The sequence below is a fragment of the Nelusetta ayraudi genome, unplaced genomic scaffold (genome assembly GCF_046127955.1).
Source record: "Nelusetta ayraudi isolate G7.1 ecotype Tasmania unplaced genomic scaffold, CSIRO-AGI_Nayr_v1 ptg000182l, whole genome shotgun sequence".
NCBI lineage: Eukaryota > Metazoa > Chordata > Actinopteri > Tetraodontiformes > Monacanthidae > Nelusetta > Nelusetta ayraudi.
The window spans coordinates 632501-647500 of NW_027466231.1; the positions used below are offsets into that span (position 1 = coordinate 632501).

At 47.6% G+C, this 15000-nt stretch overlaps 1 protein-coding gene across 2 annotated transcripts in view; it reads right to left on the reverse strand.

The window, feature by feature from the left end:
• Positions 1-14864, reverse strand: part of gap43 (growth associated protein 43) — a 252280-nt gene extending 237416 nt beyond the window's left edge. The window contains exons 1-3 of one of the 2 annotated variants that reach the window (XM_076015234.1): positions 14566-14859; positions 7645-8239; positions 4888-5018 (exon numbers count right to left, since the gene is read on the reverse strand). In XM_076015234.1, the coding sequence (XP_075871349.1) occupies positions 4930-5018; positions 7645-8239; positions 14566-14595 (714 nt within the window). In that variant the 5' untranslated portion in view covers positions 14596-14859 and the 3' untranslated portion in view covers positions 4888-4929. Of the gene's footprint in view, positions 1-4887; positions 5019-7625; positions 8240-14565 lie in introns of those variants that run through there. The other variant, XM_076015235.1, reaches the window with a different exon arrangement.
• Between the last annotated feature and the right edge of the window lie 136 nt (positions 14865-15000).

Genomic DNA, 15000 nt, shown 5'->3' on the forward strand with positions numbered 1-15000 from the left:
GGACATTTTTATATTTTAGTTGTTTTTTTAAGTAGCGTCGTCTCCATGAAAATATGATAACAGTAGAAGCTCTCCAGAACCCCCCTACCCGACCCCACCCCCCACCCCCCCAAACATAGAAGCAAACAGTAAATATTTGTTGTAACCCATATTTTTATCTTCATAATCTTTTAACGTAGACTTTAGTATTCCATGCAAAACTAATTGCATTAACGAGCAAACCGGTGAAGCACCTGCCAAATATTCCCGGAGGAATCAAGACCATGCATGGTGCTGTGGCGGGCCCATGCCCCGCCCACATGCATCCACTGTCAGCGCAGTCATCTGGGACTTTAACCTGCAAGCCAGAAATCAATGACTTCACCTCCTGAAGGTCCTGATTTCTCACACAACATACAGAATATTTAGTACAAAATCAACTTTTATTGTCGGGAACGAGCCAAGAGGATTCAAACGTGCCCATTTCACCGTCCAGCGTAATATTTGTAAAAATAAATAAATAAGTTCTGTTACTGTAGCAAAGAAGGGGAAAAATGCTGTCATTCCCACTTTGAACCACTAGGGACATTTTCTCTGTTTGAGCTGTGACTGAGGAAGAGGAATGTACGACACCAATGAATGATTATTGACAAATATTTAAAGACTGGGGGAGGGGGGGGGGGTAAAGTAATGTAGTAATTTGTTAAGGGCACAAACTTCTGTCATGTGAACCTCAAGTCGATAATTCAACAATAATTCGCTTTGTGGGATTGTTCTTTCGTGTTTCTGCTTTTGTTTTGAAGGTAAACCATGTTAGACGATTTCCATCACATTTGTTGTAGAATAGAAAGAAATGCAGGCTAAATGCTAGCTAAATGATGCTAGCTAAATGATGCTGGCTAAATGATGCTAATACTGCTGATTGAACATGATTGCTAGCTTGCGTTGCCACTCGTAAACCTGACATTTATTGTGATGTCAGAAGAGAATCCAAGAAAGCCACTGTGTTGTTTAGGCATTCTTAAAAAAAACTACCAACCGTGTTCCATTGCATATTTTCCATCACTCACTCGGTTCTTGAAACTTTCTTCCTCACCTAAAACTGTAACAAGTCAAGCGGATGTTTCAGTGCTTCGCAGCTCAGAGGGGATTGTTGTTGTGATTGCGGCGCCCTTTCAGCTGCCTTGTGACATTGTGTTCTACATCTTAACTCCAGCGCCAAACTCCAAAGCCTTGACTGGATCGTGTGTCTTTGCATCTCACTTTTCTAGAACGAGCGAGCGAAGGTAGAGAAACGTACTGTAAAGCGCACTCGCAATGAACGTCCTTGTTGTCTTACAATTAAACCCACGTTCCTCGTGTTTTTATTGTAAGTGTGTCGCGGGCCGTGGCTGCAGGACGTAGCCTCGCGGCGGCGGCTAGCCATCGTATTGAGAATAGGGGTAGAACTGCAGCTAAAGCTAAAGCTAAAACTAAGACATTGAAGCAGACTGAAGACGTTTCAATGGCAGAGGCCTGTTTGGGTCGTCCAGTACAAACAACCAATGGTTGTGTTCCAGTCACTCCTGTAGTTTGATACTAAACTACCAAACTGTTGTGACCTTCAAGGTCCAGTGTGGAATATTTGGCCTGATTTAGGATTTTTATATTGGTAAAAGTTTAACATACTGCCCATAAATACATTGATATAGGTGTGTGTGTGTGTGTGTGTACATATATATATATACATATATAGAGATATATATATATACATATACATATATACAGGGCCACTGTATTTCACTGGCAAGCTCAAGAGAGGGAGACAATGTTGCTGTTTCTTCTTCAAATATGAACCACTGGACCTTGAAGCCCTGTTGGGCCTCCGTGTGGATGCTCATCTCAAAGCAGCAGCAGCACAGCAGCGTTTCTAACTGGATTAACTGGAAAAACCAATAACTCAGGGCGGAGCTCGGCTGGCCTTGACGGTAGTTTAGACAAATGAAGCAGTAGTTTGTTTTGGTCAATCGTTTTAAACTGCCAATCTAATCGTAATTCAAACTCCCAAACAGTGCATGTTTGAAAAGGGCGATGCAGTCAATGGCCATTGATACTCAGACAGGAATGGGCAAACTACGGCCCGGGGGCCATATGCGGTCCGTGAAGCTTTTGAATGCAGCCAGTCACACTTGAGGAGGTGATGACCGTCAGTCTCAATACAGAGCTGCAGTCCGTGGGGTTGAAGCTAGAAGACACTCCGCCCCCCCGCCCCCCCCCCAAGTCTAAAAGTTTGCCCACAAACTGCACTCAGACAAAGCATGCAGTGCCGCACTGTAAACAGCCGGCCTGTGGAAACAGCGCCCCCCGCTGGTCGTCAGACAGCAAATCTAGTTCCATCCCTTCAGCACTGGCTTTCCTGCATGTGTGTGTGTGTGTGTGTGTGTGTGTGTGTGTGTGGCTGGGAACCCTGAAGCGGATCTCACTCTTTACTACCTAGCGAGTCAAACACGAGGTGCCACATTCCAGCCGGTTGATTGTGAACTTCCTGTCCGCCAGAACAGAACTCAACTCTTGGTTCTATTTTTTTTCAGCCTGTTTTCCGCCTCAGTGTGTGTGTGTGTGTGTGTGTGTGTGTGTGTGTGTGTACAGTTTGATGTTTTTACAGAACGTTGTGGCATCAGCGACTCCATGAAGACGGTGTTTCAGTACCGGTCCACTGGAAGGTCCATTCTCTGAGAATCACACCGCAGTGTTGCAGAGTTCTGCAGCTTTTTCTTTCTTTCTTTCTGTTGCTGCGTAATTGCAGGAGGATTTCCTAACAGAGAGAGAATCATAACCAAGGTGTGTTTGAAAATACAAAGTGATTCAGTGTTCTGTTCAGTGTGGCTTACGAGAGGGCAGCGACTTTTTGGACTTTAGCTCAGAACACATGGACTCCTAACGGTACTGTTGTGTTTCTCACCATGTAACATGCCAATAAAAGAACATATGTCTTGTTTTTCTCTCTCTGAAGGAATCTGTTTGTTCTTGGACGGGGCGGGGTGGGGGGGGGGGGGGTTGATATTGAGTTTACCAGCTCACTTGAAACAACTCTGCTGGTCTTCGCTGGTACTGCAGTAAAAGTTTCACCAGTGGGTGGGGCCAACCGAGCACATACTGACCGCTTTTCATCCCAGAATTCTCATTTATTCTCCTTTCCTTGGGAAAAAGGTTCTGTTGAGAACTTCCACACCACCGGCTTCACTCAGAGCAGCTTGTCCATGAGGTTTGTTCCCTCCAGCTGCTCTTCAAAGGCCCTGGAACACCTGTTATACAATATGCTATCATTTAAATATCAGTCTCACCTGGTGGCTCATGACTCGAGAGTGGCGAGTGGAGCGGTTCTGACTGGCTTACTAATTCGTGGGCAGCATCGCTTAAAAAAAAAAAAAAAAGAATTCAATGAATTTCAATAATTTTGATTAAAATAAATGTCTGCGAGTGCTGTGGAATAAATGTCGGTCTTTGTGACTTCATGATGAGGAAGAGAAGTGCTGATGGTCCAGAGACTCCAACCACCAGCTGAGAACCACTGGGTTCCATGAGGTCGAAGATATGATCTATCTCTCTGTACCTTTATTTTGAAATGTTACTGACAGAAATACATGAATAAATGTTACAATCTTGCTTGAAACAAAGTCCAGAGTTTATGATGGTAGTTGGCACATTTGCTTTATTTTGAAAACAGACATTGAAACCATTTTTGTATTTTCATTTATTTTTTTTTTCCACACAACTTTGAACTCCTTGATAAGTTTGAAACTGGACATTGCACTCACCAAAACATTGGAAAAGTATATTCTGTTTGCTCCTTAGATTTTTTGATATACTTTTTGAAACATCAGTGCAAGAGTTGTTTTTCTTTTCCCTTTTTTTTTTTTTTTGCTCCAATTCATATAAACCGTCATAACAACACCGAAGACATCAAAAAGTAGCCGCCACAACCTTACGTGTTCTTGTGACTGCAAAAAAGTTCCTCTCAGAGGGAGAGTTCCCACCATGCATCTGGTCCGATGGTTCATGCTACTGGTTCTAGTTTGGTTTATCAAAACATAACATTGTCGGGTAAACAGCCAGTGTATATCAGAACTACAGCAATTCTACGGTCCAAAGAGAAACAGAAAGAGAAAACAGGTCCTTAGCAGGTCGACGTGAGGGAACCCCGTGAGTGGAACCCAGTGAGTGGAACCCAGTGGGTGGAACCCAGTGAGTGGTCCAGACTGGGGACTCCAGCAGAGCAGAGGGATGAGGGTCCTGAGTCTGGACCACCATGTGAGTGAACCCAGTGAGTGGAACCCAGTGAGTGAACCCAGTGAGTGGTCCAGACTGGGGACTCCAGCAGAGCAGAGGGATGAGGGTCCTCAGTCTGGACCACCACGTGGTCTGGGCTCCAACTCAGGAAGGGTCGCACAGTTCATTATACATTCTCATACACTTCTTCTGAAGTGTCAGTAGATCACACCTGGACTGTGTTGGAACAAGAACACTAGACTTGCATTTTAAAAACCTGCTGCGTCAGCGGAAGTCAAGCTTTTATTTGAAATCTTTCAAAAGAAAAAAGTGCTTTTTTTTTTCTGCTGCATTTCAAAAGTGTAAATATCCGCTTTGCTGCGTTTCACTTTCACCACGAATTGAGTTTTTAGGGCGGAGAAGAAAAACCATATCCAACCATGCTCCTCCTCCTCCACCTCCCTCCTCATCACATAGTAGTTCTAATCATCGTCTTCAAGGTAACCAGAAATCAATAGTTTAACAACAACATTATCGTAACTTCATCGCGTCGTTGGAAACTCCCCCAACGTGAGAACATCAGTGCCACACAAGAATGACAAACAAATAGAAATGGGTTGCCTGCTCACTGGGGGAGGCACAGAGCATTCTTTTAACATGTTTTACTCTTCATAGGGTTCTGCTCTCTGGGGGCGGAGTCTCCTAGTCACTCTTGGCCTCGCCGCTGTCCCCCCCCGCTGCTGCTGCGTCTCCCGGAGCGGCGTCCTCTGCTTTAGACTCCTCTGCAGCATCTGGAGAGGGAGGAGAGGGAGGATTAGAGGGAGTAGAGGGAGGAGGAGAGGGAGGAGAGGGAGGAGAGGAGGAGAGGGAGGAGGAGAGGGAGGAGGAGAGGGAAGAGGAGAGGGAGGAGGAGAGGGAGGAGAGGGAGGAGAGGTGGAGGAGAGGGAGGAGGAGGAGAGGGAGGAGAGGTGGAGGAGAGGGAGGAGAGGGAGGAGAGGGAGGAGGAGGAGAGGGAGGAGAAGAGGGAGGAGGAGAGGGAGGAGGAGAGGGAGGAGGAGAGGGAGGAGCATTACTGAGTGGTTTGCAGACGACACTGCTCACTTCCAGTCCACTGTGAGACTCTTGTGAGTTTCACCTCGGATGCTTTTCAATCCACCACACAAAGATCTTCAAGGTCCAGTTTGTAACAGAAACAGCAACATCAAGTGGTGACATTTCAGATTGCAGCGTCTGTCCCTCTCCTGGCCTCTCCTGAGCTTGCCAGTGAACTACGGTGGCCTTGTGCATCCAAACCTGGACACCTGCTCCACGTTCTTCTTCTTCTTCTTCTTCTTCCTGGTTGTTTTATTGAGGGCGCCCCCTAGTGGTCAGCCTAAATACCAAACGCTCTGCTGTCAGGCAGCTGGATTGTCCACACCAGGCTTCCTTAGAAACATGCTGGTGCAGGATGGCAGCTCACTGGGAGCACTGGGACCCTGACTGGTCCATGGAGGTTCTCAGAACCGTTGCACACTGGACCTTTAAAAGAAATGTGATTCTGTGGAGTGAGGAAGAACATCTCCAGGAAATGCAACTATAAATATAAATATGATATAACACTCAGGGGGTTAGGGTTAGGGTTAGTGTTAGGGTTAGAGTTAACCCTAACCCTAACCCTAACCCCCACGTCATAATCGTTGGTTCTCTCCTGATGAAATCATGGAGCATCTGGACTGACGTCACACTGTGACACATTTTACACTGTGAGTTGCAACAGTAGATAAAACATCCAGGAGCCATAACTTCATATGATCACAATCTTCATTATTAATTTAATAACTGCTTCACCTTTTCATTTATCTGCTGATCTCGATGCAATCGCTCTACTAGGACGGTGACGTGACACTTGGTAATGTATTGTCCCACTGAATATGGTGTCTACAGTCAGCATGGCTGTGAGTGCGTTGGCAACAGTGAGCAGAACCACCATGAGTGGTCAACCTCCTGATGACCTCATGCTGGGCGGGGCTTCTGTTTTCTTATAAAGCTAGATCGGATTAAACGTCCAGATGACATCATTGTATCGGTGTGTGTGTGTGTGTGTGTGTGTGTGTGTGTGTGTGTGTGTGTGTGTGTGTGTGAGACTGAGGGAAACAACTCTTTCCGACTGTAACTGCACCTACGTGTGTCTGCTGTGACAGTGAACTACCAGGTGTGCTGGGACTTCATGGAGCCAATGACAGGAACTGGTCCTGGTGAAGAACCCACCTATCAGTGACTGGTCCACTCCTGCCCAGTGTTTTAAAGCTCCAGTGGGAAATGTTTGGAGATTTTGAAGAGGAAACAGCGACACCTAGTGTTCACATGTTAGACTGCAGGGTCCCTCCCTCTCCTAAACTTGCCAGTGAACTACAGTCCACACCAGGCTTCCTTAGAAACATGCTGGTGCAAGATGGCGGCTCACTGGGAGCACTGGGACCCTGACTGGTCTGTGGAGGTTCTCATGTATATATGAGAACTGTTCTAAGGGGAGGAAAACCATCTGACTCTCATTGTACAGCAAGTACACACTTTTACTGCGTTTATATTCCAGGTTTTACCAAGAGAAATATCATAAATCACGTTTCACCCACTGGACCTTTGAACCAGCCGTGTCAGAGGTGCATTTTCTGGATGAAGACTTGGCCACCTAGTGGCAGTGGCTGGTGAGGACAGACTCACCAGGTTGGTACGGTGGCCAGCAGGGACCATTAATCATTCATTGAAATCAGAGCACCTGTTATCCCTGCTTCACTTCCTGCAGGCCAGACATCCCATGGAGGCGGTAACTATGACAACAGGGAGAGCGCACTGCACAGGTGACCTCCTTTCCTTCTGTGTGTGTGTGTGTGTGTGTGGGTGTGTGTGTGTGTGTGTGTGTGTGTGTGTGTGTGTGTGTGTGTGTGTGTGTTTCCCACCCCACCCCTTTCAAATCAAACATGAGCCGCTAACCAACCCAATAACAATCCCCCAGCACAGCTAACACCAACATGTGATGATGTCATAGTCTTTGCCAAAAGTCAATAAATAAAGTCAAATGTGTCAGTGTTCCATTGTTTATCATCAACACAAAGTTTAGGATCTGGATTGTTTGCAATAAAGGTCTGTCTGCTGGAATTCATACCAGCCACACCCCCTTAGATAGATAGATAGATAGATAGATAGATAAATAGATGGATAGATAGATAAATGGATAGATAGATGGATAGATAAATAGATAAGATAGCTAGATAGATAGATAGATAGATAGATAGATAGATAGATTGATAAATGGATGGATAGATAGATAGATAGATAGATAGATAGATAGATAGATAGATAGATAGATAGATAGATAGATGGAAATATCAAATCATTAGTTTTCTCCCACTCTCTGCTACATGTACGCTGTGCTGGTACCTGCTTGGTCTTTTGGTTGCTTGGACTCACTCTCAGCTGTCGAGCTGACAGCGTCAGGCACGTCGGCTTGTCTGGCCTCCTCCTTCTTCTCTCCTTCCACCTCCTCCTTCTTCTCCTCCTTCTTCTCCTCCTGCTGCTGCTGCTGCTCCTCCTCAGCGGTGGCTGCGGCGGGGCTCTCGGCCTCCACCTCTTTGGGCTTCTCCTCCACCTTCTCCTCCTCCACATTTGGCTCTTGTTTCTGAGGCTGGGAGGGCGCTGCGGGAGAGACGGCGCCCCCTGCAGGAGAGTCAGCAGGCTGCTCAGCCACGGGGCTCTTGGCTCGGCCGGCCTCCTGCTCCTTCTGCTCTCCTGCAGCCTCCTCCTGCTCGGCGGCGGCCTCCTGCTCCTCCTCTCCTCCCTCCTTCGTCGCCTCCTGCTGGTCGGCGGGGCTCTCGCCCTCTTTCTCTTCCTCCTCTCCGTCTTTCATCTTTTTCCGAGTTATGTGTCCGCGGAAGCTGGCCTGTATTTTGGTGGCAGCCTTGTGGGCCTTGTCCTCGGGTTTGTTGGTGGTTCCATCCTGCTCGATCTTCTGGTCCGCCTCGTCGTTCTTCTCCACCTGGTGGCCAAAAGAAGCACCGCCGACACGTTAACGGACACTGTGAGCTACGTGGAACTTCTTTGACAAGCAGCAGTGAAGGCTCGCAGGTGTATGCAGGTCTACAAGTTCATTCAATTAGAACTGACGTGAGGATGACCCTGCATTAATGTAGCAGCTGCCGTTGTGCACATTTCTTTACAGCATTTGCAAGAAAAATAGAAACAGAATGTGATGAGGTTAAAATAAAGAAGCCATGAGAGAGACTGAGAGAGTGTGAGCAGTAGATCATTTCTCTCTGCATTATATTTCAAAAGTGCAACATATATACACATATATGCACGTCTACTCATCATACCCACACACCCAGCATTGTTTAGTGAGAGTGCAGTGAGGGGGGGGGGGGTTTCAGGGCTGGTTGAGGGGTTTGGGCAGGGGGGGGGGGGGGGGTGAGGAACAGCACAGTGTAGGTGGGTAGAACTAAAAGGGGGTTTCAGGATTACCTTTGGTAAGTGGATCCATACAGTAGCTGTCCTTCAAATAGTGGCGTGTGCTATGAGTCATATAAATCTAATGAACAGAAAAGCAAATCAAATAAAAGTGGAGGATGGACACTGAGAGAGGCAAACAAAAGGAAACTCAACTTTCAAAATGGATTTGCAAAGAAATCAACAGAAATTACTGCCGAGCCGAGGAGTCAAAGGATCGCCGCTGTCAGATGCACGCCTTAAATAATAATAACAATAATAATAATAATAATAATAACGTGAATAACAAGCAAACACAAATTGCAAGCATGCAGGCAGTGCGGCATTACAAAGGTGTGAAAATGTCTCGTCAAAAAACAGCACGATTCAAATCTGAAGATTGTGTGGTGGTTTTATTTCCTCGGGTGATGAAAGTGAAATAAAACAAGGATCCGTCTTTTATTGTAGGTGTGGAGTCTGTGGTTACTGCTAGGAAACCAGCTGTCTGCTGTGCACTCAGTATTCACAGCCACAGCCTCCCCCCACCCAACCATGAAAGGTTACCGTGGCAACCAGAGTGTTAACTCATCAGCGTGCTGTCTACTGCTGTCTGCTGCTGCTGCTGCTGCTGCTGGGATAGACTTCCTGTCAAGCCGATTGGCAGAGGAGCTGAACCCCCCGGCCGAGGCGGCCAATGGGAAGCCATAAATCAGCTGTTGGCCATCGACGTGGTCAAGAAGCGGTGCTGTCATGATGCGTCAGGGCTTTTGCATGTGGAGCCGAAGGTTTGCATACATTGTCTGGTTTGTTGCCTTCAGTGTGTGACACAGTGGAGGAGGGTCAGAGAGTTAGAGGGCAGGACTATCAGGAACAAGGTGGAACTTTGACAGCAGCCTTGCAAAATGGACCTGAAGTACCTCACACAGGGTCCATGTATTTAGCAAATATTGGAGGGAAAAGGCCAAGGTTCAGTAATGCGGGTATTCCATTTATTTATTTAGTTTTAAATTAAGTAAAAGTATTCAACATTTCCATGGAGGAAAAAAGCCCCTTAAAGGTTCCAGTGCGTCATATTTGGAGATTTTGAAGAAAAAAACATCAAGTGGTTACAATGAGCATTGCAGAATTTTTCACTTGCTGGTGCAAGATGGCAGCTAACTGGGAGCACTGGGACCCTGATTGATCTGTGGAGGTTCTCATATATATGTATATATATATATATATATATATATATATATACATATACATAAGAACCATTCTAAGGGGAGGAAAACTACAAGAGTGTTATTGTACTGTTTATACACTGTTGTTGTTTGTTAAATATATGGACAGTATTTAAAGTCTGTACCAATACAAAAATGATACATTTAGCCAAATTGCACACACTGCACCATGAAGTCTTCACAGCCTCACAATTCACATTTCAAATCAATCAATGAGTCCGAGGTGCAACTATTGACTCGACAGGCAACTATCAACTGCAGTCATACGTGTTCACAATGGGTCGGTCTGAGAGTCACGAGGGGCTCCTGTCAATCTGGGTGAAAGAGATTCACACCTCCAGCGAGTCTTAAGTGACTCGCTGGCTCTGATTCCATTCACCCTGATCTCAGAGGCGTTACACTTTCCCAAAGATTGACCAAAGCACTTCAAGCAAAATCTGATTAGTGAGTCAGACCGAAGGAGAAAAGGAAGCGAGGGATGACGGTCTTCGCGAACACGGGGATGACATCAGCGTTAGGGCCGAGGGGAGTGGCCTACTGGGAAATCTGGCACTTCTCCAACTAGAAATGGGATCAAATACGAGCCGTGTCACCTGACAAACTCCAACAGAGACCTTTGGTCACCGCCTACTTTGTTGGCTGACCCGACCTGTTGAAGGTTAGTGGCTGCTTCCACAGCCACACAGCGAGGAATCAATGTTTTTCCCCAAATCCTGAATGGCTGAACTCACGGCAACAAGGCTCCACCTCTCTTTATTCATCAGCACACGCCTCTCATTCATAATCCCAGCAGCGGCCACCAGGGGCGCTGCCTGCTATCACTCACACCATCACGTCTCAGGTAAGACAACACGTTTGCTGTTTAACTTCACTAAAGGTTCATGTGTGTGTTTAACAGCAAGCATTGAAAGTCTTGTCAAACAAATTAGACAATGCCTTTGTCATTGTGACGGTGCTGGCGTAGTGCGGTGACAGGAAGAGCACACTGGCTTTACTGCTTGAGGAACATTCCTAATGTTCTAATTCTCAACAAGCAGCAGCTCGCTGAGTAACTCACTCAACTTAGAGTGTCTTTCTGTTCTCAGTGAGGGGAAAAATGACTCGTATGGACGTCCTGTTCTGTGCCACTTGTTCATGTTCTGGCCTGTCTCTCATCTATCTGTCTGTCTGTCTGTCTGTCTGTCTGTGGTCGCCAGTCGGAAGCGCCACACCCAGGGGTCAATAGCTGTAGCAGCAGACCTCTAACCACACACACACACCATCCCCCACTGCTAACAGTCCACCTCCCCAGTGGCCTGGTGGACGTCACCAGGGACCGGACCTGGACAGGGACCGGACCTGGACAGGGACTGGACCTGGACAGGAGCTGGTTTAGGACAACACCCTGAAGTCCCTCAGTTCAGTTCAGGTGCAAAAGATTAACGGTTCTTGTCGCTGCTCTCAACAAGCTGGAATGTTTCTGACTGATCGCTTGGCCGGACACTCATTTTCATAGATTTCATCGTCAGATGTTCTGCTGTGTATGATGGTTTACTAGGCAGGTAGGAGAGAAGCAAACATAGTATTATATATATATACATATATACATATAATACATATATATAATACATATATATATATATCATTGTGCAAAGTCCTTCAAGACGCCTTTGTATGTGATTGAGCATGTAACAAATAAAAGATTGATTGATTGATTGATTGATTGATTGATTGATTGACAGATATTAACAGATTCCTTTGTATGCAGGATCACGCTGCGTCCACATCGAGTCATCGGCTGATTTACTTCTTTTTTTTTCACAATTTCTGTTGTAGCCGAATGTCCACAGATTCATCCCTGTACGTTGGCGGTGGTGATGATGATGATGATGATGATGATGATGATGATGTACTCTGCAATCATCTCGGCACACACTAGCATACTGTATTCACCAGCGCCTCGCTGCCACACTGGAGAGAAGCTGCTGTGATTAAAACGCTTGCTGTCTCCGCTGCAGCGACGCAGACGCACGGCTGCTGACTGAACGCCTTCCCCCCCGCCATCCCGCCACCAAGCTAACTGCCAACGCCTCGTTGCCTCCTCTCACACTCGCACTAGCAGAGACGTCGCAGCACCACACCCTTTTACCCAGCTAGCTAGCTGGCTAGCTGGCTAGCTCTCTTCTGCAGAGAGGAGCGAGGGGCTCAGGTGGGGGGACGGCCCCCCCACCTGAGCCCCTCGTCCTCCTTCCTCTCCGATGCAGTGGGGGGAGAAAAAGGAGACACTGGGTTTTTTATAATGGCCCGGTGCTTGCAACGAGCTAATGAAGGCTAATAAAAAATGGCAGCGTGCCAGCATTATTACATCCTCTGGTGCTGCCTTTAATTTAATTATGCTGACTGACTCCCGGCCTGAACAAAGGCTGTGTGTCAGTAGCCGTGCCCACGGAAGAGGCAGCGGTGATGCTTCTGCAGTGGAGGAAGCTGAAGGAGGAGGCTAGAGACCATCAGGATGGAGGAAACCATCTTCTGACAATCAGCAGTGTCTTGGCTGCAGAGTTAATGTGAAGATTTATAAAGGGGGGAGGATGGAAGCTGGAAAAGAGCATTTTTATAAAAAAAACATCTTTAGGGAGGCGGAGTGAGCGAGTGAGAAAAGGAAGGTTGCAAAACAAACAAAAATATAAAATATACATTTTTTAATCTTCCTTCAACGTCTCAGAGGAGGATTTAGTTTCAAATGTCAGATTTTGGACTCAAAAAGAGAGAAAAATGAGCTTGAAGCTCGAAGCCGGTGCTGCTCAGCAGACTCGGTGGCGGCAGGAAGCCACTCCCTTCATCCAGACGCTGCACTGGGAAAACCTGGACATAGCACGACGGCAGGAGCCGCAGCAGGAGCAAAGAGAAAACCACCACGCTCTTCTTCACCCCCCCCCCCCCCCCCTCCATCCACCGCCACCAATTAGTCTGGATTATTAAAGAAAGAACCCCAGAAGAAGAAGCAGCAGCAGGAGGAGGATGGAGGGATGGAGAGATGGAGGGAGGAGGACGAGTGCCTGTTCCCCCTCCAGACACTCGAGGCAGCGACGAGCTGCTCGCTCGCTCGCTCTCTCTCTCTCTCTCTCTCTCTCTCTCTCTCTCTCTCTCCCCCTCTCTCTCTCTCTCGGAGCCTCACCCACATGGCTGCACTGTGCAGCACACCGGCTTCCTCTCGCATCCATCCACCCATCCATCCATCCATCCATCCATCCATCCATCCATCCCTCCATCCGATGGAGCCGCTGCCACTTGTAGGAAGCTGTTTGTTTCTCCCAATTCCCCTCCAATAAAACCCTGCTCTTCATTTTCCCTCCTTCCTTCTCTTCTTTCTTCACATCATCTTCTTCAACCACCTCCATCCCCCACTCCTCCTTTTTTCCTTCCATTTTGCATTTGCAACACTCCACCCTTCTCCTCCCTGCATGTCTTCACACTCTCCAGCGCTCACTCTCCTCCTAATATCACTCTTGGTGCACACTCTCCGCTGTAAAGAGGCAGTGGGATCACATGAGAACGACTCATTTGGGTGATGGATACCAAAATGATGAAGAATATAACGGTGGTGTTTGATAGGAGCCCAGTGATCATTAAAAATGAATCAAATCAATCAAATGAGTGAATCGATTCCACACCTCCGTCTGGTGTGAAGTGCTGAACAGAATCCAACAGAGTGAAGCGTGAGGAGGATGATGATGAGGATGATGAAGATGATGATGATGATGATGATGATGATGATGAGAGCGCCACCCGGTGCTGTGCGGCCCAGACCCACCCAGTTCCACGCAACACATTCTTCCACTTTGAGCAGCGCCAGGCGGCGGGACGGGCCCGGACCCTCCCGACCCCCCAGTGGGCCCCGACCCCCCGCTGACCACCCTTTAAAATAAAGTGCTCACTTGACTGCAGCCTCACTGACAAGAACCCTCTCATGAAGCTGAAGGGCTGCAACAATAATCACGATAATAACGATAATAACGATAACAATGATCCACTCAGACTCGTGCACTAATGTAAAGCATTGGGCTTCTGGTCAGGTCGGCTGACTCGATGGTGCTGCTGGTTCCAATCTGCACCCCGCCCTTTTTTTCCCAGTGACACTACGCTACACTTTGACGATATGCCTCCACTGAACCTGCTTCAAATAAGAGCATCCAGCGACGATAACTGGAAAGGCAGAGGCTCCACCTGCAGTGAGGCTCCACCTGCAGTGACCTGACCACTGGAGCCTCTCCAGTCTTTCACCTTTCCAACAAACCTGGGGGATAAAAAGAGGAAATGCCCAACAGAAAAAGATGGACTTTGCGCCTCCTGCTCCTGCTCCTCCACCGCCTCCTCTTCCTCCTCCTCCTCCTCCTGCTCTTCCTCCAGCAGTGAGTGTACATGCAGCGTGAGGTCTGAGAGGCATTGTTACAACATGCACTCAGGCGGGATAATCACATTAACTAGGCGTGTCTGCTCTGCGTGGACGGACCTCCACCATCAACACATCTCCACTCAGCTCCCCCACAAGGAAGCTCCTCCACTCAGAGCTCAGAGTGGAGGAGCTCAGAGTGGAGGAGCGCAATTTAAAAAAAAAAAGAGGAAAAGATCAACAATCAGAATAAGAGATGCTACTGTGCAGTAGTGGAGGAGTCGTTACCGGTTTGGTTCTTCTTATGCAGCAGAGCATCGTGAAGTTTATCCTCCGTTCTGTCAAACCAGCTGAGGAACCAAGCTTCTCTCTTTCTCTCCGTCTTCCTCTCTCTTCTCTCCTTCTCTACTTCTCTACCGCCTCCTTCTTCCTCTTGCTCTCGCCGCTTCAGTCTCTTACGTGCACACACACACACACACACACCCTCGCTCGCTCGCTCGCTGTATCAACAGCTAAGTCGAAGTCACCGAGTGCATTTACTCATCGCAGACTGCACTCTCTCTCTCTCTCTCTCTCTCTCTCTCTCTCTCTCTCTCTAAAGCTCTGGTCTTACTCGGCCACACCTCCCTCTCTCTCTCTCTCGCCCCCTCGCAGCCTGACAATGACTCCGAGCCCCTTTAAACCCCCCCTCCCCCCACCACTACCTCTACCTCCATCTCTGTC